This window comes from Lissotriton helveticus, chromosome 6 (genome assembly GCF_964261635.1).
Source record: "Lissotriton helveticus chromosome 6, aLisHel1.1, whole genome shotgun sequence".
Classification (NCBI taxonomy): domain Eukaryota; kingdom Metazoa; phylum Chordata; class Amphibia; order Caudata; family Salamandridae; genus Lissotriton; species Lissotriton helveticus.
In genome coordinates, this window is record NC_136067.1 from 1,751,566,265 (window position 1) to 1,751,593,370 (window position 27,106).

The 27,106-nt window shown below is 44.0% G+C and overlaps 1 protein-coding gene across 1 annotated transcript in view; it reads left to right on the forward strand.

The window, feature by feature from the left end:
• The first annotated feature begins 9,037 nt into the window (after positions 1-9,037).
• LOC144763730 (lutropin-choriogonadotropic hormone receptor-like) overlaps positions 9,038-27,106 on the forward strand; it is a 1,068,475-nt gene continuing 1,050,406 nt past the window's right edge. Inside the window, exon 1 of the mRNA XM_078649633.1 lies at positions 9,038-9,331. Within this exon, the coding sequence (XP_078505759.1) occupies positions 9,153-9,331 (179 nt within the window). The 5' untranslated portion in view covers positions 9,038-9,152. The remainder of the gene's footprint in view (positions 9,332-27,106) is intronic.

Genomic DNA, 27,106 nt, shown 5'->3' on the forward strand with positions numbered 1-27,106 from the left:
GGCCTGAGTAACCTCCTGAAGAGTGATATCCTTTTTCAACTGAGCTAGTTTATCCGACAAGGACGGAGGAGGAGGGAGGCCACCAAAAAAAATGTCAGGTTTTCATCTGAGGGATGTGTGTCATCGGTGTATAAGGACTGGTAGTAATTATGAAACACCTCCGCAATGTCTTCGTCAGATGAAACCAGTTTTTTAGTGAAATCATTAAGTATGGGACCCACAGTCTTACGTTCAGACTTGATTTTTAAATAGTTTGCTAGCATTTTGCCCGCTATGTTTTGACCACCATGGAATTTGGATTTAACCTTAAGGAGGGTATTACATGCTTCATTGGTAACAATTCTATTAAGGTCAGTTTTTGCTAAAATTAATTCTTGAAGGACTGTGGTGTATTTAGAAGTGAAATATGAATGTTCAAGCAGTTTAATTTTTTGGAGTTGGTCTTCATATTTCCTTTTATTGCTTTTTTTTTTTCTTAGATACATATGCTATAATGAAGGCCCGCAGGGTAGCCTTAAAGGCATCCCACGTAATAGGGATAGAGGTGTCTGATGGGTTATTAAAGGTAAAAAATTAAGAACAAAAACCTTCAATTTCTTTCATAAAAACAGTATCAGATAAGAGGAATGTATTAAACTTCCAGCGACTAAATTGAGATGAAACATGGGAGAGATCAAGGGAAGTATAAACGGGAGCATGATCAGAAATAAAAATGGAGCCAATTGTAGACTTCTGAATGGATGGAAGTAAGGGTTTGCTAACCATAATATAATCAATCCTAGAGCGAGTATGATGTACATTAGAAAAATAGGTATATTCTAGCAAGTCAGGATTACACAGCTTCCACGAATCATAAAGTGGACGGGAGGTAATGGCAGATTGAAAACTTTTATGAGTTTTGTCAGGTTGGAATTTACTTGAAGAGAGTCTATCAGAGAAAGGGTTGATCCATTGATTAAAATCACCAGCAATCACTATATCAGGACAATCTATTGAGGAAATAAAAATGTTCATATCGTTACAAAACTTGGGATCAGGTCTTACAGGGCCGTAAATGTTCAGCAATACCAGTGTCTTCTTTTGTATGACAACCTTAGCCATTACCCAACGTCCTTCATCATCATTCTGAGTGGAAACAACCTGAACATGTAAAGCTCTATGAAACAAAATAGCAACTCCCCCTTTTCTATTGACGGCAGGGGAGAATAACACTTGGCTCACCCATTGCCTTTTCAACTTCATAGATTCAGCATCCGAACAGTGAGTTTCTTGGAGAAAAACAACTTGTGCATTGAGTTTGGATAAATGGGACAGTACCTTTTGACGCTTGACTGGGTGACCCAGACCACGAACATTCCACGACACAAGATTACACATGGCGACGGGCAGGGAAGATGGGCAACACATGGAGTAGACACATTTCAAGGAGATAACTACAAAAAGGGACAGAATCAACAAATAGGATACATGAGGAATGGACTCCCAATAAACTTCTATTACTAAAAGATACTACAAGTAAAAACATACAAGGGAACAACATGAGGAACCATTGCAAGCGTAGAGACCGTACAAAAAGAGGAGAGTATAAGGGGAAACAAAACGAGCAGAAGAGATAGAGGAAGAAAGAACAAAAGATAAAAAGGAAAAAAGAAAAGAGAGAGAGGGAAAAAAGAGATGTAATCAGAACAAGGCATAAGAGCCTGGTCTGAGGAAAGAGCAACAACCAAGGCAGCAGGAGTGGAATCACGCCAAAGAGGGAACAGACCCCCACAAGCAACCAAAATAAAGGACATATAAGGAAAATGATGGGATAGTAGAGCCTAAATGAGGGGAAATAGGCGAAAAGACAAGTTCAAAAGCAGCCAGAGTAATGAAAGGTAAAGCTACAATAAAAAATCCCAAGAAGAAGGAAGATATCAAATGTTAGTATCCATGGTGGAAGAGGAGACAGATTGCAAATAAGCATGAAGTTTTTGCGGATCATCAAATGTGTGAATACGACCATTATGCGTAATTTTGCAAAGGCATGGGTGGAGTATACCATATTGAATATTCAACTGTCTCATTAAGGGACGAAGATTCAAAAATTCCTTGCGTCGGGCATTAGTGGCCGTCGAAAGATCCTGTGAGATAAAGATATTATGGCCAGACCATTGGAGTCGTCGTTTAATCCTAGCAGCCTTCAATAGAGTGATCAGCTCTGTGAATTCAAGGAAAAGAAAGATGATACCTCGAGGTTTGGCAGCGTTGGAGTTAATACGACCTAGACGATGGACTCTTTGAATATTAAGAGGATGAGACGAAGGCTGAAGGTCCAAAAGTTCATGGAGGAATTTCCATATAAAAGACAGCAGGTCCTGACCCTCAACATTTTCTGGAATTCCATAAATGCGTAGGTTGTTTCGGCGATTGCGATTTTCAAGGTCCTCCGTGTGAAGTTTCAGTCTATGAATCTCCTGCTCCAACAAAGGTATTTTAGCTGAGACATCCTGACTATCCCTGACGCGTTGTTCTAAGTTCAGAACTTTGGTTTCCATAACGACCCAACGCTCCTCAATTTGTTGTAGCTTTGCGTTAGTGGCGGTCATGAACGGTTGGAGACCACGAACTTCTTCCAAAATAGAGTCCAGAACTGGATTTGCTGAAGAGAGAATAGGAGATGGAGGGTCATTCTTGGGTCTCTTAGGTTTAGCTCCTGAATGTGATGTTTTGGGGTGACCTGAGTCATGAGCCATGTTAGTATCGTGGAGATGTGCAAATACGCAGGAGCTACAAGACAATAGAGCTGTATAATGCACAAAGCCACGTAAAGGCATAAATCCTGTGAAGTAGTTATGGCTTCAAAAACAGGAGAAATGGTGAGCACAACCCCAGAACGGAGTGTGGCAATACAGATTGACAAATGCTCACTAATTTACCTGTGTAAAGAACACAACACAGTAATTCTGATGCATATCAGGAGCACACAGCAGAAAATGGAGCACCTTATGAAGCCAGCACAGTCAATAATAAAAAAAAAAAGAATTGAAAATGTTACTCTGGGCAGCCAAAAAGAGTGAATATCATAAGAAGAATGAGACTTTTCGCCATCTTCCTTATTCCTAAAATGGCGGCCGATTTTCCTTCATATGCAGATATGCTGAGGCACAAATGTGTGGAAAAACACTATACAGCAAGCCTGAACATTGCAATTCGAGCCATAGAGCGGGCAAAACTGGAATACGCTGAAAAGAGCAGTGAGGAAAGCGTATTAACATTGGGCAGAGCGGTGCACAATAAAGAGGAGAAAAAATGCGGGTCCGGCGGCACAAAATGGCGGCCACCCGCGTTTGCCGATAAGAAAAATTACCGCATTTGTAAAGAGCCTGTTACGCGGCAAGCCAAACTCTGCAATCAGTTTCCTCTTGAGCCTTGCGCCTTCCGCTGCCCCAGCATCGCCGAAATTTGCCAAGAAAGACGTTGGAAGAGGCTTTCAGGGCATCCGTAGTTCCTGTCCTTCACGGAGCCCACGGGGAAGCCGTCTTTTACTCTCGGCGCGTAAGCCACGCCCCCATACATGCTCTTCTTAAACGTGTTACTCCTAAAGACTGGAGGGGAGTTTCAGAGGGCAGGTTTCGAATTGATGTTCATGTGTTTGAATGCATGACACAAGCAATTTTGCTGCAGTGAGGGCCTATGCTGTGTTATGAAGGAATGTTTCTGCAGTAAGGGCCCAAGGCTGGGTTATGCTAGTATCCTGTGATCCAGGGCACACCGCTTAATGTCCCTGTGCTTGGATATAACATGTTTAATGCACCTAGTACTCTGGCAAAACACCACGGCTGTCCTGGTTGGCGGTTAATGCTTTTTCCATCCTTGGGCATAGGTCCATTTCAAATTGGGAAAGAGTGGACGCCTGTGGTGATACCCATCCTGTGGGCAGGTGGTGTGGGAGGCGTAGTTGGTGCATTATGGTGAGATTGGATGTTTAACATGTTTTTTGTTTTTGTTTCTGGCTAGTAGGTTTGCTACATGGCGCCTAAGCGTGCACGCCCCACTCCCGGGAAGTCCGTGACCCAGGAGGATTTTCACGCCCTGTTGTCTACGTAAGACTTTACAGGCTTTTGTTTTCTCACGGAGCAGGGCCTAATGGAGGTAGGTTGCTGAACATGTTTAATTGGGGCAGTCGAAATGTGGCAGTTTTCTGGTGTTGATTCCATGCGGGATGGATAATGTACGAGGACAGAAAGACAAAACTCCGTGGGTAAGCTTCTCTATCTACTACTGTACATGGCTGCAGAGAGTACAGCATTGTAATCCATGGTTGATAGGATTCAGAATCTAAAAAGGCATTAAGCTGGGCAAAAGGATCACTATTAGTATACCTTGTGTGCCATAAAATATTTTAGACATTTATTTAACACATCTGAAAAGGTTTTGTCATGATTTCTTTTGCATCAATACATTGGGCCATGTCTGGATACATGGATAACAGTTTTTTAAACAGGCTTGGTCTTTACTTCCAATGCCTGGTGGGCCACTGTATTTTAAAGGCTGGAAGGCCGGGCGGATTAGATTTATGGCCGCTGTGAATAAGGCAGGGAGAAAGCGGGCCCACACATGAGAGAGAGTTCTTTCTATTAGAGTTCTTGCCAACAAAGGTAAACCCTTGGGCCACACATAGGTGCCTTGCAAATATGCTTTACTAGAGCCATAACATTGACAAATAGCAGTCGGAAGGCACTGAATGCTGTACTTCCCTTGATCAGAACGCTTCAAGGCTATCTCCCAAATTAAAGGGTTTGGTGCTGTTACGTGGAACCATTTTCAGATTACGTTGTCATAGCTTAAACATATTTGCAACAAACATTTTGTTATTTTTGGCTACAATTTAATGCCTTGGGAATTTTTCATAATATGGAAAGTGGGCACCTTTTTGTGCATTATGTTAATTAATGGCGGTTTCCATCCCCGGGCCGGGTGGCTTAGTGGATTAATGCTTCCATAGCAGGGCCCTGTGTATGACCTCTTGGTTCTAGGTTAAATTCCTGGTGAGTATACTTAGCCTTTCATCTTGGCGCAGGTAGGCAAATAAGCACAATTCAGTTGGTAAATAAGCATCTGTTATTCAGCACCTAGATGCCCCTTTTGGGGGAGATAATGCACGGTGCAAGTGCAAGGCATGCTTTGTGTCAGTAATATGGATGGGCTGGGGCAGACGTCATTTGCCTTCACATTAGTGACAGTCTGAGATAGGATGGTAGTCCATGTAGCATTTGTCATCCATTTGTCAAAATACACAAATAGAACTCAGGCCTAGCTTTAATTACAGTTACCTAGGGTGCAGAGTTAAAAACTGGTTATTGGCACAAGGGGATCCCTGTTCTAGTGTGTGGCCCATTAAACTCAGCACGATAGCCGCAAGCTGACGGTATGCACCACAGCGGTAACACAGTATCACAACCAAATGAGTGTCACTAGTCCACTCAAATGCATTATTCTGTAGCAGGCAAAGTGAAGAACTTATCAACATCTAAGCTGAGCCAACCACCTAGCTGGGGTCATAGCAAAACGGGGTGCACTGGTCCTACTAATATGGATAACAGCCTAAGCGAGATCCTTCAGAAGGCCATTGTCTCAAGAGGATCGCCTCCCTACCAAAGTTGAGACAAGTAGTTGTCATCATGCTGATCGGAGGATGTTAAAAAACATCAGGGTACTTGATGGCTTGGCTGCACCAGCAGCTACTTCTTAAGGGTAGTACATAATCTGGCTAGTAATCAGGCCGCGGTAGTGGGAGCGGGTTATCAAAGGTAATTTCTTCACCTTATGCAGAACACAAGCTAGCTAAGTGTGCGCAATGTCTCCCAGTAGATGGAACACCTGGTGTGGCTCCCAACAAGCGTCAATTAGGTGCAATTAAGCTTAGTAGGCTCTGGGCGCCCAAGAGAGGGGGCCGACCGGCCGGTGGTCACAAACTTTCTGGCCTTACCTGAAATGCTCACTGGATGGGCTTTAGGTGTGAGCGGGCTCCAGGCACCCTGGCTGACGCAGTGTGTTTACAAATATTAAGGTCATAACATACGTCTAGGGTTTTAACCCCTTACCTGCGGCGGCTATTCCGCCGCAGCGCTAAGGGGGAGGCGGGGCCGCGCGGCGCTCCCGTACTCATGACGGAACCGCTCCGTCACGGCCCACGGGTGAGCTGTGCTTGTGACGGAACGGTTCCGTCACGGCCCCGCCCGCTCTTTAGAACATCAGCGAAGGCGCGGAATTTGCACCGCGCAGGTGCGGCGAGCGGGACGTGACGGAACCGTTCCGTCACCAGCACAGCCCATCCGAGGCTCATGACGGAACGGTTCCATCACGAGCACGCAAAGGGTTAAACCATTTGCCGGCCAGGGTGACTAATTTTGGCCTAGGTGCATAATAAATGCTGCAGCTTCCGATTGTCTTCAACAAGGGCAACACAATTTTCTTATGGTTAGACGTGGAAAACAGTTTTGTGGCGAGATAGCACTCTTTATAAAGAAATAAACAATAACAGGTTGGGGAGGGGGACCCTCTTATTTATTTGCAGGAGTCTCCTGTGATCAGGGATGCTGCTGGCGGTGCTTTCCATGTAATCAGGGAGGATATGTGCTTTCAAGTGTGCGGCCGAGGTAAAAAGTTAACGTGTACAAATTCATCTGTTCAGCCAAGTTGTTCGAGTGCACGGCCCAGTTAATAGCAGAGTGGGACGTTACTGGCCGAGGCGGCAAAGTTCAGATATACTGCCAAGTTCTGGTGTTCGGCCTACTTTCAAATTAAAGGGTAAAGCTCAAAGGTACGGCCAAGTTGTACTACTGCGTGGCCAAGTTCTCAAACTTTCTACTGCTCCGATGCCCACTATTCAAACCTAAGTGCGTTTCCATGTAATAACTCAGTGCACACTATAGGCTTTCCTTAGCGCCAATTAACAGCTGCCCGGTGGGCCAAGGCAGTATGCAGCACCCCTAGCTCCATGCGCTTTGGACATCTTAAAAGTAGGTTATCCACTGATGGTGGACGCTATGGCCATATGGTGAAGTTATACTGCATATTTTCCAGTATGGGCGTAGGGTGGAGCTATACTGCATATTTTCCAGTGTATGCCATTAGTAAACAGGTATGTTCTCCACTGATGGTGGATGAAATAAGTGAAGTTATCTCGCATATTCTCCAGTCTAGGCCATTTATAAATGGGCAAGGATGTTTTGTACAAAACTGGGAAAGGTGGTTGCAAAGTGGGGCAGGGATGGCACTCTGGGCACAGCGAATATCATTTTATTATGTGCAGTTCACTTCCATAGTCAGCTTCTACCTTGGGGGTTAATATATCAGTCTAATTGGAGCGATTAACAACTGAATCAAAGCAATTTTAACAACAGGTACGTCTGGAAGACAGTCAGCGCCTAGGAGGGAGGAGGGCAAGTGCGCCGGGGAGCTTCTCACCCTGTGGCGGAGCGCTGACAGTTAACAACAAAGAGGGATACACAACAATGGAGGTGCAACCATTCCATGGACCCCAGGAGGGGGTAGATTCCACGTGTGTAGTGGGTCGGCAGGGAGGAGGGACCGACCTGACGGTGGTCCTGGACTCTACTGCCCTAACCCACAACATATGGACTCAGTAGTATCTTGTGGAGGTGGCCTGTGTTCAGGTACCCTGGTGGGCCGGTGCGGTATGCGGTGCCCTGGATGTCAAGTAACGGTTGGCTGCAGCGCGTTGGGGCCTGACGGCGCAATGTGCCACATTGGTGGCCGAGACGGCCAAGTTCAAATGTATGTCCAAGTTCTAGTGTACGGCTGAATCTAAAAGTTAAAGTGTAATGTTTAAATGTACAGCCAAGCTGTGTACAGTCGAGTTAAAGGGTGATCTGGTACCTAATTTCCTTACTGCTGTTGACATGTGATGCAGCTAAGTGTGATGCTGTGAATAATTCTTATATACAAGAAGCAGATCTTGCTTTGGTAATGGTCTGTGGTAAATCGACTAGCGTAATGTGAATAAAAAGGCTACGCCGTGGACAACCGACCCTGATTCCGAGAGTTATTGGGCGCAGCGGGTGGTAAGGTGAAGGAATTTGGGGAGGAGGGAATGTCACGTTGTGCGCACACTAAAGGGAAATTACTGCTTATACCAACTCTGCACTGTAGAACAAAATCCACACTCACCAACAAGGGACAGTTTTAAAAACACTGTTGTAATGGGCAGAGCAAAGGAGTTAGACTTTCATTGTAAGAATTAGCCACAGGTCTGTTTTGTTTTCTGCTAACACAACATACATGCTCTTCTCAAACGTGTTACTCCTAAAGACTGGAGGGGAGTTTCAGAGGGCAGGTTTCGAATTGATGTTCATGTGTTTGAATGCATGACACGTCAATGGTGGCTACATAACCTTAGCCGCATCCGTACTGCACGTTTCAGTCAATCTTACGCAATGATGACCCTGCATTGCTGCACCTTCCCAGAGGCCTTGATGTCAGCAGAGACACATCCTAGGAGGTCACGGAAGAGACACTCGAGCAATGCCAGGGGAAGCAGAGCTTGGTTAAGATAAGACGGGGTGGGGGAGACCTTCAGTCTAACAAAACTACGCTCTCCTTAAGGGAACCCAGATATCTGTCTGCAAATGGTGCTGCACGGTTGTTAAGTGTGTTTTAATACAGTTAGCGTTCAAGATGCGGTCGGATGCAACTCAAGGGACTGATTGCTCAAAACAACACAATATGTAGACGCGCCACTTTCGAGCTGACACAGAAGATGCATTTCACCGTGCACTGTTTTCTGAAGAAAAAAAACGAACGTGTGTCCAGCACAGTATGAAAGAAAAGTCAAGCAAGTTGCTACTTTTAGTGAACTTAAGTTGAAATTTGAAGATGGCAACGCATATGAAAATAATTCAATGGGTTAAAAATAAATAGGCAGTTCGTCAGAGGTAAAGACAGGAGGAGCTCTTCGGGAACTTCGAACTGAGCATCTATTTGATTAGAGCTGAGGAGAAATCACAGGCTGCCTGCTCGCGCGGCAGCCCGCGTCACCTCTCTGCTCTCTCTCTTCTTCCTCACCCCGCCGTGTGCCCAACTTAAATACAGCAAAGACAATGGCACTAGTTGGCTGCTGGAACTGAAACCCTCCAAGCCTCCTCACAATGGGGACTTTTTATGTGTCCTGCCTGCTCCTCGTCCTCGTTTGCTTTAGCCCTGCAAGTTCACTGCAGATTGACCCGTGCAAGCAGCTGTGTCAGTGCTCCGGACGAAATCTGATGTGCCAGTGGCATGTGGCGGGCTCCTCGCTGCCTGGCAATAAGACGAAAATCACCCTTGAACTGTGAGTATTAACCTGTCGTGTCTGTCACGCCGGCGCGCGGCCAGGAACCCAGAAATTCCGGGCACTTGACGTGCTGCCCAGTGAGGGCTCTGAAGGGTTGCTGGACTTCAGAAAAGTTTGTCCTATCTTTCCTAAACAGCATACTGAATTTCCCCGAAACACTCGGGGGCAGATATACAAGCCTCTTGTGCCACTTTTGCGTCACTTTTCCCTTGTTAAAAGTGTCGCAAAAGTGGCGCAAGGGGCTTGTAAATCTGCCCCTCTGTGCCAGGTCGTTCTACCTATATCTATTTGCAGGTGTTTTATTGCGCGTACTAATGCACTGCTGCGGCGTCAGCGTGGGTGTGACGTCACTTGTGTCCCTCTTCTAATGTGAAACACCTTTAATGAAGAGCGTGCTTCTACTGCACGCCACGTTATACTGTTTTGGCTGCACCACTGAATGTTTCTGATAAAATAAGGTCAACGGAGTAAGAAGCATATAATAAGCCTGTGTACAGTACACTGTGTGAGGAACTCTTTCTCGTTAAGTACGGGTCAGCTGATACAGTCGTTCTCGTTATGTACTGAGGAATGGTGTGTATTGTTCGTGTTCCACATGAAGGTACCTTGGACAGGAGTAATTACGAATGTATTCATTCAGTAGGGATCATGCAACTGTCAGCCAGGAAGAGGAAATAAAGTTACATCCTGCATCCAGTTGTTTATTAAATTGGTATGTGTTAACCGACTGTGCTAAAGCAAAGGGGTATATCACGTGTAGATTTAGGAGTGTGCCAGGTAAATGTACGAGGTATGTTGTCGACTTTGTCAAAAGATCTGTCAACCCTGGAAATAGGAGAATCCTGGCTTCTCCTCCTGGTGAAAATGGTGTGATGGAAAGAAAAGCGGGCGCAAGGGGACAGTTTGCTCTGCAAAGTTCTAAGCGCCTCTTGGGGCTCCCAGGAAGATCACAAAGTGCAGGATTCAGAAAAAGCGTTTGTGCGCCTAAGTTGATGGTAGACCAAAGATTCACATCTTCAGCCCAGAATCAGTACAGGAGTAATCTTACATCCGGAAACTGTATTTTGAAACACAGCCATTCCAACTGAGGCATTTGAGCATTTTTACATTTCAAAAGAGTGGCATGAATGTGGTTCTTTCTGGGTGGGCCACCGAATATGGGCGGACACCATCTAACTCGAAAATATGGGGATATTCGACATTCTTTAGACAGGGCTTTACTACTGAATATCAACACCACCAATGTGGTGATACAAGAATATAGAGAAAGGAATATCGAAGGACAAAATATCAAAAGGTAAGCGCATATAAGGAAGTATAGATTTTTTTATTCCTAACTCCACATCTATGTACCTTGAAGACATTGCACAATCTGGGTACATAGATGTGGAGTTAGATATAGAACACCTACACTTACATGTGTGTCAATGTTTCATGTTCAATCTTCTGTCCTGAAGAGTGTACCATTGATATTGTGGTTTCAATACTCAGGGGGCAAACCTTTGGACATTTGTTTCCCACCAGTTAAACATATGCCCAGTTGTTCCTATCAAAGAGAGGTGTAGGCGTTTTTGTAGGAGGACACGTCTACAAGTTATGGGAGGTTATGGAAATACGTTTCTCCCCATTAAAAACGTTTTTGCTCTGTGGGAGAAATTAAAAGTTATATCTGCTACAGCACAGTTGTGCAACATTTACCCACGCAGAACATTACACCTGATGAAAATCGGATGAGTGTATTTGATGATCTGGATTTTCCAGGAAATCTAAGACTTATAGATTTCCTGGAATACTCCTGGGATCCTTGATGCATCCCTAAAAAGTAGAGATGTACCCCAAACATAGGAATATCATAACCGGAAAAACTTTAGGACTTTTCAACAAGGGCATTTGTGAATCTAGCCCTAAAAGAAATATATTGTCAACATTAATAAACACATTGTATAGCAGTCTGTACCACAAGGGACACATGATCTTTGAAAGTGGTTGGTTAAGTACCCCTGGCCATCCCAGGAGCTATTGAGGGTTCAACTCCCAAGATACATTTTAAAAATTCGGTGGTAAGATTGTGCATTTTAAGGTACAATTTATCTAAATATGTTTTTACATACAAAGGTATTGCAGGCAGTTCAGAATCCATTTCACGTGGCCTATACTTGTTAACTGCATCTTTCTTTACTTCTGCCTTTCACTTCCTTTCATTTTTTGATTCTTCCCATTCCGAAGAGATGCTCAACCATTTGTTTTGTCTGAGACTCACCTTGAGATTGCGGAGTCGAAAAATAAAATTTTTTGATACATTTCACTGTTTTAGGACATCAACAGCAGAGCTAGGCAGATATAACAGGCGTTCTGGACAGCGGCATTGCTCAGGTGACAGAGGCTTCACAGGTCTGGTCATAAGACTGGCTACACCATAATTACAAGCTCAGGTCTCAGGTAGTAGTAGGGATCATCACTACTCAAATGTCTGCTTGAAATATACATTTCAAAATGCAGTGATCGTTTCCTCAAACATTAGCTTTCTAGTTTATGAAAATGCATATATTTACTATCACAAAGGCTTTTCATTGAGGTACAATATATTCTTCAAAACAAAAATGTGTTATTTGCACGAAAAAGCACATTTTTGGTATTAAATACTAGCGTTTCATTTTTACCAAACACATGTTTGTCTAAACATTGGCTTGCTATTTCCTCACACTCTTACACACTACAACTGAAGTCTTTCTATGCTCCCCTGAATGTCAATGCAGCAAGAGATCATGGCGTGGATGCCACCTTTATGGAAGGAATGTTCCATTATGGTTGTACATGCGTTGGGTTACTCATTGTATTTATTATATTTATTGTATTTCTAAAGAACGCATTTACTCCTGCAGGAGTGTCTTGGTGCTATGATGCCCACAATTATTCAAGAGATAGCACTGTTACACCTGGACCAACATTCTACAGGGATTCATACCATTATACCATTGTTGTTCTCATTATGTCATGAATTGCCTTTATAATGCCAAGGTCAGAAATTTAAAAGAGGTGACCACCATGATGCAATGGATGCTCACAACATGCCAAGACTTACTATCAATACGTTGGGGTCAGTATTATGCCATAGGTTGGCATCATCATGCCAATGATATCCACTAAGTCCCAGGAATTCCCATCATTATGCCTTCATCCACATGATTATAGGAGTGGGCGTCACCAGACCATGGACTGGCATTATAGCAGGTAGCACATCAGAATAAGGATGCCTACAGTACATCAATGATTGGCATCATTGTGCCAGGGGTAGGACCCTTGGGAGGGTTTCGGTGGCTATGGAGTCAGTTCCTTGGAAGATACTTGCAAACAGAGAGCTCTCGCGCACACCTTTGCACTCACATACACGGGCATGCAGCAAACTTATACATAGAGACACACACATGCAAAAGCAATCCCAGTTATGTTTCCCTTGCCCTCCAAGCCTGCAACAGTTATCCCTCCCATGCCTCACCTGGTTTGATTTCAGCTTCACAGCTCACAGTTCCCTGTGCTCGCCCCGTGGTAGTACCCGTTTGACCCTAATAGTATCATTAACCAATCATGGTGTGTAACACAGTCAATTATCAAGCATCAGCAGCCCCATGGTGATTGCCTCTGTAAACTGCCCTGCGCCGTCAATAACACGATGCATGGCCCTCTCATTGACACGGGGCATAGATGAAGAAGTGGAGAAGTGTGGCTCAGTGGTTTGAGGCGGCAGACACGGAAGCTGAGATCGGCCGTGGACCAGGATTCGATTCCCCGCCTCGGCGGGTCTCGGGCTCTAAAATTCCATGGACTCGATAATTCTCGCTCCGGTGCCTACTTGACTAACGGGGTCACACTCTGCAACTCTGGGCAATAGCTTGCTTAATTTCCACTATGGCCCCTCGCGGCGGGATGCCTGGCTTTCACCTTGTGGACACCCTGCCGGGTATCTCACAGGACAATACCAGGACAGGGGAATACCAGGACGGGTTCCCTAAGCAAGCGCTTAGATACCGTGTCGGTGATTTGCGCTATATAAATATAAATACATGTACATGAAACTCCACTTTGCTAAAGCGGTGATGAGATTTGATTTTTGGTTACAGCGCTCTAGCAAAGAGGTAGTGCTGTACACCCACAAAGGACACAAGCTGTGCATGTTTGATAGTGTTGTGGTTTTGTGTTGGTTTATCACAGATACATATTCCCTGTAGACCTGGCACTGTGATGCTCTGCCTCCCTTATACAGTTCAGCACAATAATAGATCGACAGAAATACTTGGTTTTTTTCTGGCCGGGTACTGTCTAAATATCCAGTCAGCAAACCACCATTTCTTTTTATTGTGTTTTAATTCTTTCTCTTGTCCATTCTATGAAAGAGTGTATTGAACGTCCCCTATTGATCTTTATGCCTGACAGCAGGCTTTTGTCATTGAGTGAATATAAAATGAAAAGAATGAGGCGGGGGTTGGGTCAGGCTTCTGCAGCCCTTTGGTTTGTTGGGGTCAGCCTCGTCTAGGCTTTGGCTTTAAGTAATTGTAATTCCTATTTTGGATTAGCTCAGAGGATATTTCTTTCTGACTGTCATGCTACTCGCTAGAAGGTCAGTTAGTCCACCCCAGGAATGCGCCTAGTGCAGTGCTTGTGTTCTGTTTTGTTTTTTTAGCCCTGCAATGGATTCGCACTGCTTCAGGGAGCGACAGTAGCCCAGTTTGGTTAGATGCGGCCAGCTCAAGATGTGCGCCTCCATCCCCTAGTTCCCTTCTTCAGCCCAGGGAACAGTGACTGTAGCTCACCCCACCCCTCGTGGGTCGGTTGTCGCCACGGGCCGGTGCTGCGCCAGGTTTAGTTTATTGCAGTGGCAGGTACTGCCCATGAGCTGAAGTTGGCGGGTGCGTGCTGTGCTCAGCTCCATGCATTAGGAACTTAGGGGCATATTACCAACGATTAGCGATATTTATCGCTAACTAGGCTTAGCAACTAATTTTATATCGCTAAGCATCGCCGGAAATTATCGCTGAGATAACGTGCTATTAGCAACGTTTATCTCCAAAGCGATACATTTTCCGGCGATAGTGTGAATATCGCTGAGAATACAGCGATATTCACGCATTAGCGACAAAATGCTCTTAGCCATGTTATCCACCTCCCATTTGATAACATGGCTAAGAACTGGTCAGAGCAGGCGTTAGTGTTTGGCGATAGCTGGAATATTTCCATCGCTATGCCTGCCTTGCTAATAGGCGATAGCGACGTTAGCGACTGCTTTCAGTCGCTAACAGGTTGGGTACGCCCACTTTGCATGTCATTAGCGATAAATATCGCTGACATGCAAAGCGGGCCCCAAACCGCTCTCTATTGCCTAAAGCTGTCGCTAACTGCTGTTAGCGACAGCTTGCTAATAGAGCGATAGAATTATCGCCGCTTAGCGTCCGAAAACGGCCGCTAAAGCGGCGATAATTGCCTATCGCCCTGCTTGGTAATATGCCCCAAAGGGGTCTTTTATTCCAGCCGCATTGGCCAGATGCAGACCTCTCTATGATCGGACAATTAACGTGCATGCAAGCATAACTCTGTCATGTTTGACTGGGGGGAGAATGTTTGCATTGTCAGCATTCCGTCCATCATTTGTTTGCTGCAAGCATAACTCTGTCATGTGCCACTCTCTGGTATCGCGAGCAGTGAGTCAGCAGTGGGAGTACTGATGCTTTGAAGGGGACAGGTGCTAATCACAGCGGTTTACTTTATGTAAGGAAGCAGCATGTTAGCAAGCACGGCGTTAAAATGATCGCCGTTTTAGTGGCAGGAAACTGCAGCTAACACAGCGATAATGGGCTTGCTAATATGCGTTATAGAATTCCAATAGAAGCCCAGGTTAGATGAGCAGGACATCTAACCTGGGCTTCTATTGGAATTCTACAACGCTTATTAGCAAGCCCATTATCGCCGTTTTAGCTGCAGTTTCCTGCCGCTAAAACGGCGATCATTTTTACGAGGTTCTTGCTAATATGCCCCAAAGTTTTTCTGAACTGACCTCTGATCACCTCTGCTATTTAGCCTCTGGACAGATATATAAGCACTACCGTATTTGACACATTGTTCAGATGAAAAATGACCCTGTTGTATGGTGAATAGCGCCCCAAAAGACACAGCAACTGGTGCATAATGTCAATTGTTGAGCATATTAGCTTTCATGAAGCCGGCTTTACATAACAGCAACTTTTCTGCAGCAGTTTCATTAGAGGTGGCCGAGCCACTGAGAGCTCGAGCCAGGGTCGAGCCTGAGGCCTGGCTCTAGCGCAGCTCGAAGTCCAAGCGGAACCACAGGCCCCATCGAGCCCAGTATTCATGTCGTTTCTGCCTGCTCCCCTTGCTGCACCCAGGATGTGGCGTTATTACCACAGCTGCCGACTTGGAAACGGGGGGGACCCAAGGGGCATATTACCAAGGAAAAGCGATATTTATCGCAAAATGTGCTTAGTGCATTTTTTTTATCGCTGGATATGTTAGCGGATAAAACATGCTATTAGCAACGTTTTTCGCCATTTTGCTAAAATATCCAGCGATAGCGGCGAAATGCGTGAATATCGCTAAGAATACAGCGATATTCACGCATTAGCGACAAAATGCTCTTAGCCATGTTATCCACTTCCCATTGGATAACATGGCTAAGAACTGGTCTGGGCAGGTGTTAGTATTTGGAGATATTCGCGCTTAGCGCGAATATTTCCATCGCTACGCCTGCTTTGCTAATAGGTGATTGCGACGTTAGCGACTGCTTTCAGTCGCTAACTGGTTGGGTACGCCCACTTTGCATGTCATTAGCGATAAACATCGCTGACATGCAAAGCGGGCCACAAACTGCTCGCTATCGCCTAAAAGCTGTCGCTAACATCAGTTAGCGACAGCTTGCTAATAGGGCGATAGAATTATCGCCGCTTAGCGGCCAAAAACGGCCGCTAAAGCGGCGATAATTGCCTATCGCCCTACTTGATAATATGCCCCCAGGTTTGAGTCTCAGCGTCGCCTCAACATCCAGTGATTCTGGGAAATCAGTTAATCTACCCATCCAAAACCTTCTGGTAAAGATTGCGCTGTATAACAACTGCAGAAAGATAAACAGAGGTGAAAACAAAGGATTTATATTATAAAAGAGGAGGAAGAAATTAAAACTGGCTGAATAGTAGAAAGTAAAACCAGAACCTGGATGAACCGTAGCTTCCCTGCTTAAACTGTATAATCTTAGGCAAATATTTTATTTCACCAAAACTCATTTTTTTCATAATCGTATGAAAGCAGTTTCAAGTATGTGCGTTCAGAAGTTCACAATACTAGTCGTAAGGACACCTAATGTGTTTGATTTAATACACTATACTATTGCTTTGCAATAATCTGGACCACATACAGGGTTCACATGATAACTGTTTTACCTCTAGGTTTACTAAAGGCACTGTTGCCGGTGTGGGGACGGGGACAGGAATGGTTTGAAGTTCGTGTGTAAAAGTTCATGTTTAAATCCTATCACTTTAAATAGGCACTTGTCAGTGCAGTGCTATGATGTGACTATTACAGTCAAAGCTTCAAACATTAAAGAAATACACTTTCTAAAATTTTGAGGAGACTAGGATATTTTACGTGGTCTGTAGTATGATTTACTTTCAGAACTCGGCTCATACACGGGCTCCAAGGTCCAAGCCAGGCCATTTGCTCGGCTGTTGCGCAGCCCTCCCTCTCAAATTGTTGCCTCGTTTACGGTTCACAATCACAACCATAGACAGACGCTGGGCATCTGACAGCAGTGTTGCATGTGTGTTTCTAGGGAAACTCTTAAGTTCCCAAAGCTGCTCTCCTGATACCTGGGGGCATATTTACAAGAAACAGAGTGTGGTGTTACGCCAAAATTGGTAATGCTACGCTCTGACGGTTTCAAAATGCAGGGATGCACCATATTCACAAGACTGCGTGCAACCCTGCATTTCTCCTAGCGCTGGACCTAAAAAATGCTGCCTAGTGCCAGCACAGGCACCCTAGTGCCATTTTGCTAGGGTGCCTGTGCTGCAGAGACAATTGTTTACGTGCAGAAAGGGATGCCTTCCTACATATAAACAATCTTTACAGGGGATTTACTCTAGAATACAGCACATGTGGAAAGAGCAAAATACTAGGAGAAATAATCTCACATCGCTGGCTTTGGACAAGGTGTTCCCTGGCAGTATTTTTGGCACTGCCCATACCCGATAAATATTGTGCAGCGTCAAAAAGCAGGAAACGCCCCTATGTACACCCATTGGAAGCCCCTTACACACTAAGTGCTGCGTGAATAGGTGCATTATTTACAAGGCAGCGTTAAGCCGAGTTAGGTGGCTTAGTGCTGCCTCTTAAATAAGATGAAGGAGTGAACGCCACAAGAACATCGGAAAAAGTGACGTTCTGGTGGCATTAACTCCTTGTAAGTATGCCCCATACTCAGGGCCGGACTGGCCATAGCGGGCACCGGGCGTTTCCCCGGTAGGCCGCTAGGGTGGGGGCAATTTTTGTTACCGGGGGTCAGCAATAACGGCCCCCCAGTTACAAAATCGTCCGAAACCGGCTCTCGGAAACTGCTCGGCTACACTCCCCCTCAGAGCTGAGCAGTTTGCCAGGGCCGGTTTCTGTTCCCAGTCTGGTGCTGCCCTTACTAGTTAGAGATGATTGTGGCCTTTGTAGAGCTGCAGACTTTCATTGATGGACACAACCCACAGTTCTTTACTGTAAACTGATAATCACTCCAATGGAGAATGCATGCCGGGGTTCAATTATATTTTCCTATGTGGCGCACGAGTCATAAAATATTAAAATAGGGTACCTGGTCTAGTCTATTTCCCCATGGGTCGAGGAATGACGGAAGACGCTGACTGGACCTGTTCTGTTGCTTCCTGCCTGTGCGACAAACCATTAAACTAATTCACGTCTCCTGGTTACAAAATTGCAAATCAGACAACATGAAAATTGCATATGGTTTGGAGCGCAAAAGGGTACAAATGTGGCATCTCAGACTTGCTGCAAGCTAAATTTGCAGAAGACAGCAAAAAACGGAATCGCACTAGAACAGACTTTCAGAACTAAAACAGAACAAAACACCACGCAAACAATGCATCAGTCTAAACACTTCTAATAACAAATGCAGAGGATGTCCAGAATATAAGAAGAGTGAATGGAGTGAATCTATAATTGCAATGCATTCTTGATACTAGTGGACGTGAAGTTCACAGCACACATGTGATACAAAATGAACTGCCTGAAGTGGTATAAATACATTTAAAAAACACAATCTGTTTCATTTTAGTCCAGGAACTGACATCTCGCAGGGGATATAAAAGTGAAAATAGAATTAATTTGAATGTGATGTTTTGCTTTAGAAGTGAATGTTCTATGGAAAGCCACAGCTGCGCACATTTAAGACTGGGATGGATGAATGGATACATTATTTAATTAGAAACGCATAGATATAACACACAAGACCGGCACAACCGATTCTAGGTAGTGTCAGTGAATGGAGGTGAAACCTGCAGACTACGACAATCATACAGCGATATGTTGGAAAAGTTTGTTAAACCCCCTAACAGTGAGCGTCAGCGCGTACAGTCACTGTGATGTCATATACCGCTGTCTTCCTAAGTCTAAGTCTTGCTCTTAGTGTGAGTATCTGCCACCTGCAGTGGGTGTCCAGGGCCCCAGTGCGAGCAGGGAACGCCCCCCTCCCCCGTGCTGTTTGGGAAGCAAAAGTAGCTGTAACTGGGTTCAGTGGGCCGATCGGACTTCCGGGCGCCGGTGCCGCTGCACCTGCTGCACCTCTGTCAGCCCATGGCTAACTTGTTGTTGGAAGAACTTTGTTTAGTGGGGTGAAGTGGGAGGAAAAAAGGGCGCAATATTTATTTTATTTGATTTATTTTAAGAGTTTTATATAGCGCTGGCTAGACCCAGAGGTATCAGAGTGCTTTACATGAGGTCCACAAAATTACAAAATTACATCAGTTACAATTTACATCAGTTGCTAGACAAACATTACAAGAGCACGGAAGACGAGATAAGTGAAAGTGTAGAGGGGAAGGGGGCAAGGGGGCAAGGGTACAAAGGTAGGATATTGTACGGATTTTAAAGTAGCACCGACAAGGTAGTTTATGTAATTTGGCCCGTCTCAGGTTCCCATTGGCAAGGATAGTAGCAAAAACCCTCTTACAATTTGATATATTTCTGCCACGTCCCCGACTAATTTATAAAAAAAATTAATCATTTCAAAAAGTGGTTAAATAGGTATAAGATATGTGCTCTATTAATACATGTATTTTGTTTCTGGGAAGCACATTTGTGCAGCTCTTGCATTCTGTTTATTGTTCAAGGCCCAGATTACACCAGCTCCCACACATGGAAAGGAATAATCGGACCATATGACTAATGGTGCCCTTGCCTCTTGGCCTTTCTTTTTATCAGAACTATGCAGAGGATCATTTTTTTAAACTTTCAAATAAGGTGTGTCGGCCATCAATAGCCCGTATACTCTTCACTCGCAAGATGCATCACATTTGTATTGAATCTTGACCTGGAATTGAGCTACAGCCTAAAGTCCTTTTCCCGTGTCCCTCTGCTCAATGGGTTCCTACAGCTGGACAATTCAAAAGGTCCCGAGATATGCAAAAAGTGCAAAGCTGAATCTAGGATGAGGTCTATTTTGTAAAGAAAGCCCTAACAGCCAGATTCATGAAAGGAAATCCGGCTCGCAAAGGGCCAGATTCTCAGAATCTGGCCCTTTGCGAGCGCAATTTTTGCATTTGGGATTCATCATCCCAAATGCAAAAATCGCAAAATGCGAAATCGCTATATTACGAGGAATTGCATTTAAGGAATCTCTATTTGAGATTCCTTAAATGCAATTCATGAACCATTTCAGAATTGCGAATTCGCAATTTTTGGCCGCTATTTACCGAGGAAGTCTGACTTCGTGGTAAATAGCGAAAACTTAGAAAAATGCACTTTAGTGCATTTTTCTAAGTTGTATGTTACACACACACATGTCCTTTGGACATGTGTGTGCGCAACATCAGTCTACATTTTCATTTCAGGGGTGCTACAGGGTGTCCTTTGGACACCCCTGGCACCCTTGAAATCGCATCCTTATTTGCGATCAGCAATTTGCTAATTGCAAATAAGGAAGCTGTAGGAATCGCAATTTTTTTTGCGATTTCTACATGAATCCCGTTTTGCGAGTCTTTAATAGCGATTCCTTAATAATCGCTATTAAGGACTCGCAAAACGGGACATTGATGAATCTGGCCGTTAAACTTTTCGACGCGAATTAATATGTTTGATGTCCGCATTGAACAATTATTCTTTCGAAATATTTTTCAATGCGAATAAGTTCCCTCTTCTCTCTTTTGTCCGCTTTTTTGCACCCCTTCATGCAAAGCTGAGAGAGCACGTGTCTGAATCAGTGAGTGCATTAGTACATCATTTCATGCGTGCCAAAAGGTGATCATTTTTGCCGGTCACTTGCCAAGGGAGCATGCGATGAAAACTAGGGTCACTGAAACAGGACCTTCTGACCTTTACGTTTATAGGCTTTAAAAAAAGAAGATTTCTGAATTGACCGTAAATTTTCTGGGCCGCTCTTAGCTGGACCTACCACCTTTAAATCGTAGATGGAAGAAACATCTTTTGATAGCTCTTGGACTGAAGATGCCTGAAAGTCAGGGATCTACACATTTTATTGCTAAATAAATCTTGACTTTGTAGTCTTTCATGGAACAGGCAGGCAACGATGAGTCTGACTCTCTAGGGGATGGCTAGTGCTAGAAATGGGGTTTCTGGTTGGCGAGGGTATGCACCTAAGTTAGGCAGAACCCACCACTCTATTCAGGGCAAAGGAGTTACATACCAAAGGTAACCTGTGCTCACACTGTGGAAGCTTGGCGCAGAGCAGTCAGGCTTGTCATCAGAGACAATGTGTAAAGCGTTTGAGCAATACACTCACACAGAAACACCATGAATACACCATGAAAGAGACTCCACACAGGTTAATATAAAAATATATAGTATACTGTACATAACATAGACCAAAACGACATGAATCATAAAAGCTGTGCATACTATGCAAATCCTGAGTCAATACTCATTATCTTGACAGTGCAAGAATCAAAACGATATACATTTAGAACATCAGGGCATGAAATGCAGCAGTTTGGTGAGGGTAAAAAAACACGAGACACCATATTACCATAAAACCATAAATACTTTGTATGTATCCATCTGTAAACATAATAACATAGGGCCCGCAAATCTGCGCTTCTACTAGCAGGATTATGGTTCACTATTGAGCCTAACTTGAACTCAATGGGCCCGATTCTCAAAGCTAAACTGAGATGAGAGTCTAACTTTACGACTTTTGGTATTCACAAAGGGCACTTACGAGTAGTAAAGTTAGACTTTTGTCTCAGTTTTGGTCTCAGTTAAACTTATTGATTAACAACCACAGGGGCTGTCCAAAAACCCCGAACCCGGGACACACAATTATTATATCAAACAAAAGGCTCAGGGGGAGAGAAACCTTAAAAAATGGAAAAATATCCAATGACAGAAAATAAAAAGTGGTGGTTAAAGAAGCCCTTCCAAACAACCTAATGGTATCAAAACATTTTTTTAAATATTTATTTATATTAACAATTCAAAAATTCACATACATACAGATCAGCTCAAGACAGAAAACGCTGGTATACAAAGGGAAAAAGAAAACATAGAAACCAGACAAAAGGAACACCATAAACATAAATACTGTGTCCTTATTATAAATTAAGCCACAGAGGTCATCAAATCTACCAACTGTCCACCATTGTTAATATAAATAAATATTTTTAAAAAAATTGATACCATTAGGTTGTTTGGAAGGGCTTCTTTAACCACCACTTTTTATTTTCGATCAGTTAAACTTAAGACCAAAACTTAAGTTCAACTGAGACAAAAGTCTAACTTTACCACTTGTAAATACCCTCTGTGAATACCGAAAGTCGTAAAGTTGGACTTTTGTCTCAGTTTACCTTTGTGAATGGGACCCAATGTATTTAGGAGAGTCATGTAGGCCGCAGGAACTCCTGCGCACCTACTAGGTGTAATATGGTAGTTCCAAGTTTCTCAATTCGCCAACTTCCTTGAGGTAGTCGGGGATGCCCGTTCCGATGCATTTCAGAAAGAGTGCCCCCAAAGCGCGTAAGTGCCACCACAATGCCCTCATAGGCAGCTACCCGTGAGTATGCAGTGCAGCTATCCAAATACCTTTTGCAGGTTTTCTAGGGCAGTCTCCCCCTCTCAGCTAGAAGGGCCCTGTTGAGGGATTCATTTGATACAGCAGTGGAGGCAAATGTGGGCAGGTGGTGCCTCTTAGCCAGAGTGGGTCTCAAAGGAGCTGCTCCTCAGCCCCAACAAGCAGAGAACGCCAGCTCGACGATCCCTCTCTGGCAGCCAGGCCCCGCTCACTGCATGACGTTACTGGAGGGTGTCTGCAGAGCTGGGCAACTTTCTAGCCCACAAGACCGGGGCTCCTCTATTTGTTGTGGTGTCCCTCCCCCCATGGAGAGTACAGTGCTCAGAGAAGCACCAAGCACTGGAGGCATGCAGCGAAAAAGACGGGGGTGTGGTACAGGGAAATCGGTCTCAGGATGCTTGTTTCCGGTCCAGGAAGGACCTGGCCTGGCAGTTCGAGGTGGACTGTTTCCATGGGGAGCAGGGTCAAGACTAATTTGCATATGGCCGGGTCAAAACTGGGGTTGTGTGGTGAGCAAGAAATCAATAGATTAAAACTCAGATCTGTGACTGGGGATGAAAGTTTGATTTGTTCAGTATTCCTATCATCATCTGTTCTTTTTACTTTCTAAAAGTGGTATTTCTAAAATATTAATGTAAAATCCAACTACACCAGTAAGCAGGATTTATGATTACTATTCCAAACATGGCAACGCTACTCCTTTCAAATCAGGAATACAACTTAAACCCATATAAGAGAATTCCCAATGGTAGCTTATAAAAGGAGTAGGCCTCCCATTAGTGGGACACATAACAGGTTGTTTGTCACTGTCAGAACACCAGGACATGCCATGCAACAAGGGCATATGTCCTACATTTTATTTACAGAGCACCCTGCCCATAGGGCTATCTAGGGCCCAACTTAGCGGTGATCTATATGTAGTAAAAAAGGAGTTTAAGGCTTGGCAAGTAGTTTTAAATGGCAATAAACTGAGCATGCAGACTCTGCAGTGGCAGGCCTAAGACATGTTTGAAATGCTACTTCTGTGGGTGGCGCAAGCAGTGCTGCAGGCCCACTAGTCTGATTTGCATATGACTGGGTCCAAACTATGGTGGCGTTTTGAGTAAAAGAACAATGGATTAAACCTAGATCTTTGTGACTGGGTCTGAATGTTTGCATTATTCAGTATTCCGTCCATCATTTGTTCTTTTTGCAGAGGCCCATAAGTAGCATTTAATTTACAGGCCCTGGGTATATGGTATACCACTTTACAAGGGATTTATATATAAAATAAATATGCCACACAAGTGTAAACCAATCATAACATGTTTAGAGGAGAGGGCACATGCACTTTAGCACTGATTAGCAGTGATACATTTCCCAGAGTCCTAAAGCCAACAAAAAGAAGGGCAGCAACATAGGAGGAGTAAGCCAACAAGTTTGAGGATAACCATGCAAAAAGGACCAGGTCCAACAGCTAGCCAATCATGGCCTCATGGGCCCAGATGACATGATCATATTTGTGAAGACCAATTGTAGCATGGGCTGCACTATTGTGGGAAATGTGAGCAGGAAAGACGATTGTACAGTGTGTTCCAGTAAAGCAAGTGATCATAGACTGCTGCTCCAAAAATAATGAACCTGCCTTTGTTATTTAGGAGCCAAACAGCCAGCGTACTCATTTGGAAGAAGATTGGTCTTTGTATTTTGAGCAAACTGCAATTGGCCTCAAAGGCATTAGGGTGCAATTTTTAAATGAATTATTCAATGAAGATCTGTTATGTTGCAAACAAAAAACGACACCCAGGGATGTGTTTGTAAGTTTCACAAAACACTGAATTCACAAAGATAGCCATGGAGACGTATTCATCATCATCATCATCATCATCATCATATTAGTCTTTATTCGATTTCAAAATCATGAAAGACATATATACATTTAAAACAATAATCCATACACATAAAATACATCCAAAGAGTTACAAAATTCGAGAATCCCTTGAAAATTCCAATGCTGCCTGAGTACATAATTTCAATAAATAAATTATTATAAAATCCAAGTTAAAACAATGGCGTCCATAGAGCCTCGTACAAATACCAGGTCCATTAAAACAGATAAAAAGATCCCATCTCAAAAATTCATCATATAGCCAAATCAAGGGCACGGAGGAACCACATTCCATGTAGAAATTTTGAGATAGCGATTCAACAAAAATCATTTCCGTCAGATCTTAAAATCCTTAATGCTTCTGTACCAGAAGTAATTCACAACAGTTGGCATATCGGCTTTAACCATTTATGCCTTAGGTTCCTGTAAACTGGGCAAATAAAAAGAACATGGCCAATAGATTCCACTTGTGTAGGACAAAAAGGGCATTCCATGCTTGTCCCCGTACCCCATTTACTTGTGAACGAATTGATAGGAAGGGTACCTATCCTAAATTGGTGATACCATTTCCTATCACAGGGAACTGTAATAAGATTCCAGTACTTTTCGTAAACGGGTACATGTTTAATCTCTAGAAAGGCCTTGGACAACGAGTTACTCGTCAAGGACGAGAATCTTTTAATCATCACCATGTTCCAATATAGCCCCTTTAGTTCTTTACGGGACGGAAATGGGGCCCTCGTTGGTTTGAGCCACAGCTGGTTTAACCCCAGATCACCCAGGACTGCCCTGACCTGCTTCAACTACAAAAAATATTCCGCACCATATGCAACCCTGACCTCCAGAAGAGCGTGGGCATACCCGGAGAGCTCCTCAGTAACCCATAGCCTCCTCCAGTATGTCAGTATGCCACTGGTATTAAACGGGCCACATCCTCCAAAAATTGACAGCACAGATCGTAATAGAGCGGTAAAAGTAGAGTAGATTGAGGTAAACCCGTTATGGACCGCAAAAATGTATTCTGCGAGGTCGAGAGTGCAGACAGATTGCTAAAGCCCCATAATTCCGCTCCGTATAAAACCGATGCTGAAATTTTGGCATTATATATTTTCAATATGGGGGCCATCGGCTTAGAGTAAGATTGTCGGTATTCTTTAAGCAGTGCCCCAGACAATTGGGCATGAGTAGCAACATGTCCAAGTGCGGAGTCCACTTTAGTTTGGAACTTAGTGTGATACCCAGATATGTAAATACATTTGCCTGCTCAAGTGGAACGTCATTCATACTGGCTTTCCCGATTACTGTTTTCTGGTTATGGAGAACTATAAACTTGGTCTTATCCACATTTATTATAAGACCATAGTCCTTGCAGAATGTCTCGAACCTGGTTATAGCCGTCTGAAGGCCCATTTGGGTTTTTGACAACAGCAGGGTGTCATTGGCAAACATTAACAGGGGTATTTTGCTACCATTTAGAATTGGGGCATCGGTGGGATGATTCTCATAGTAGTTTATAACCCTGTTAATGTATAATGAAAATAAGGTCGGTGCCAATACGCACCCCTACCTGACCCCTCTTTCTATTTTGAATCTGTCTGTTACTTGGCCGTACTGACCCCAACGGACTTGTGCAAAGTTTCCTTCATGTAACTTGATCAAAAATGCCAACAAGTCCCTTGGCAACCCCTGATCGGCTAGAACATCCCACAACCTAGCTCTAGGCACCAGGTCAAATGCTGTCTTGAGGTCTACAAAAGCGGCATAAATTCTCCCGCCATTAAAGAGGACTACGTGCCAATAAATTAAAACAAATCTAAAAACCTGGTCAATGGTACTCTGATGAGCGCGAAACCCTGCCTGTAAAGGGGATAAAATACTACATTTGTCGATCCAGACTTGTATACGACTCAGGACCAGCCTGGCAATTACCTTCTGCAAACAGTCGATCAGGCTGATAGGCCTGTAATTTCCTGGGTCAGATCTATCCCCTTTTTTAAAAATGGGTAAAATCTCTGCTCCTTTCCAAGAGTCAGGTATAGGGGCGCCCTTTGCTATTGCATTAGCCAGAATCTCTATATAGGTTACCCAAACCTCCTTGTTGTGCAAGAACAAATCAGCAGGAACACAATCAATCCCAGGAGCTCTACCACTTAGTATGCTGTTAAGGGCAGCTTCTACTTCCTTTCTAGTAAAACTTAATACAGGAATACCGACTTGATCAGCCACGCTCCTTGAGATAAGGTGTAATCATCCTGTCCCATAACAAATTGTTTTTTATAATGGGACACCCAATTCTCGGGGGGTACATGGTTAATCGGGGGTTGGCCGGTACTGCCCCTATCCCACTTCAAGAGATACCAGAAACCTGCCATATTTCTATCTAAGCTGGCTGCATATAGTTCTAGCCAATATTCCTCTTCCCATTCCTTCTTGGCTTTATGTTGGGCCTGCTTATACTCTACACAAGCTTGATGGATGCTGTCCCTGTTCCTAGTTCGGATAGCCTGGGCTAATGCTTTATAGGCCACCCTACATGTATTTCCATACCAGAACTCTGCAGAAGCCTTTGCGGGAACTTTATTATTAGATTTTTAAAAGTGAA